The sequence below is a fragment of the Etheostoma spectabile genome, chromosome 18 (genome assembly GCF_008692095.1).
Source record: "Etheostoma spectabile isolate EspeVRDwgs_2016 chromosome 18, UIUC_Espe_1.0, whole genome shotgun sequence".
Classification (NCBI taxonomy): domain Eukaryota; kingdom Metazoa; phylum Chordata; class Actinopteri; order Perciformes; family Percidae; genus Etheostoma; species Etheostoma spectabile.
In genome coordinates this window covers 15300249-15301696 of record NC_045750.1, presented here as the reverse complement: position 1 = coordinate 15301696, position 1448 = coordinate 15300249, and the positions used below count along the sequence as shown (strand labels likewise).

Below are 1448 nucleotides of genomic sequence, written 5' to 3'. Positions count from 1 at the left end.
TGTGTGTGTGTGTGTGTGTGTGTGTGTGTGTGTGAAAAGACAGCCTCACTGTATCAACACCAGCAGCACCAGCTACAGATTGAGCCTTAATACACTTCAGATAATGTGTCGTTCTTTTTTTGACCTGGGATCAAATCAGCAGAAAAAAACCGTACTTTCGGGAGAAGTCTTACTTTGAGCTGTCCGATAAGTTTCATGAATTGCAGCATATTTCTCATGCCGACTGCTGTCTCAATGGTGGCCGCCATTACTGTCCGCTGACCCGGATACAGAAAGAAGGTTGTTTAAAGCCGCGCACTTCCGTTTAGTGCACTAACAGAAGTGCACTTTGTACACTACGTACTTACTTGCACAGTGCGTAGAGGAGTGTCTGTCCCAAGGCTCACATAAGCAGCTCTCTCTTTACACTTGGACAGTAACATTTGTAAAGATATTGGAAAAATGCTTTTTGACTTCATCTGGAAAAATCGTACCCATTATATAAAAAATAGTGTTGTCATGAATAATAATTTTTTTTTTTTTTTAAAGTGTCCTCAAATCGCGCGCTTCCTTGATGTGCTTACCGGAAATGACGATCACAACGGCTCATTCCTCCCTCTTCTTCTGTTAACGTGATTGCACCCAGACAGAGCATTCCCGCCACTAATTGTTGCCGCGAAAAATAAATTTTGTATGATTTTCTGCTTTGTTCGTTTCTTGTTGCCTGTATTTGCCCCTTTTTACGAGGATTGCGACGACGCCGTCGTATCGTCTGACTCCTTTTAGCGGAAAACATACCGGTATGTTAATATTCGTACTTTTACTCTTAAATAATTTTTTTAAATACCAAAATATAGCCATTATGTGTTCTTTCAGCAAAAGTGGAGCAATTCAAATTGTGTCCAACTGACATATATGTTAACATAAAGAATAGTCATATTATATGTTTATATACTGGTGTTTGTGTAAATTATTGATTTATTACTATTATTATAACTAATTCCCTTTTTTCTGTTTGTTTTACTTAATGCATTTGTTTTGAGCTGCTGTAGCACAGGAATTTCCCTAGTGTGGATTTCACCTTTCAGAAACTGTAACTAGTGAATTTTGGTTAGTTTTGCTTTATAAATGGCTTAATGATTAATGTATTAATTACAGTGACAATACAAGAGTCAAAGCAGAGGCAACCCAACAGACATTTAAATAGATCTTATTGTTCTATTCATTTTTCATTTCATGTATGCTTGCTACAGTCCTGCAAAGTGCAACGCTAAAGATAACGCATAACATTAAATACATTCAGTACCATTTTATTTTAAAAGACGGTCCCTTGTTATCATTTCTACAGGCTCCACCCCCCAGGCAGTACTGCCAGCTGAACAACATGGTGCCATTGCTCGCACTGTATTTTGATGGGGAAAGTGACACGAAGGTGGACTTCAGACTCTCCAGCAGCAGCCTGATGGCCG

General features: G+C 38.7%; 1 protein-coding gene across 1 annotated transcript in view; it reads right to left on the bottom strand.

The window, feature by feature from the left end:
* The window catches only part of hddc2 (HD domain containing 2), a 3035-nt gene extending 2716 nt beyond the window's left edge, over positions 1 to 319 (bottom strand). The window contains exon 1 of the mRNA XM_032543892.1: positions 174 to 319. Within this exon, the coding sequence (XP_032399783.1) occupies positions 174 to 248 (75 nt within the window). The 5' untranslated portion in view covers positions 249 to 319. The remainder of the gene's footprint in view (positions 1 to 173) is intronic.
* Positions 320 to 1448: the final 1129 nt, after the last annotated feature.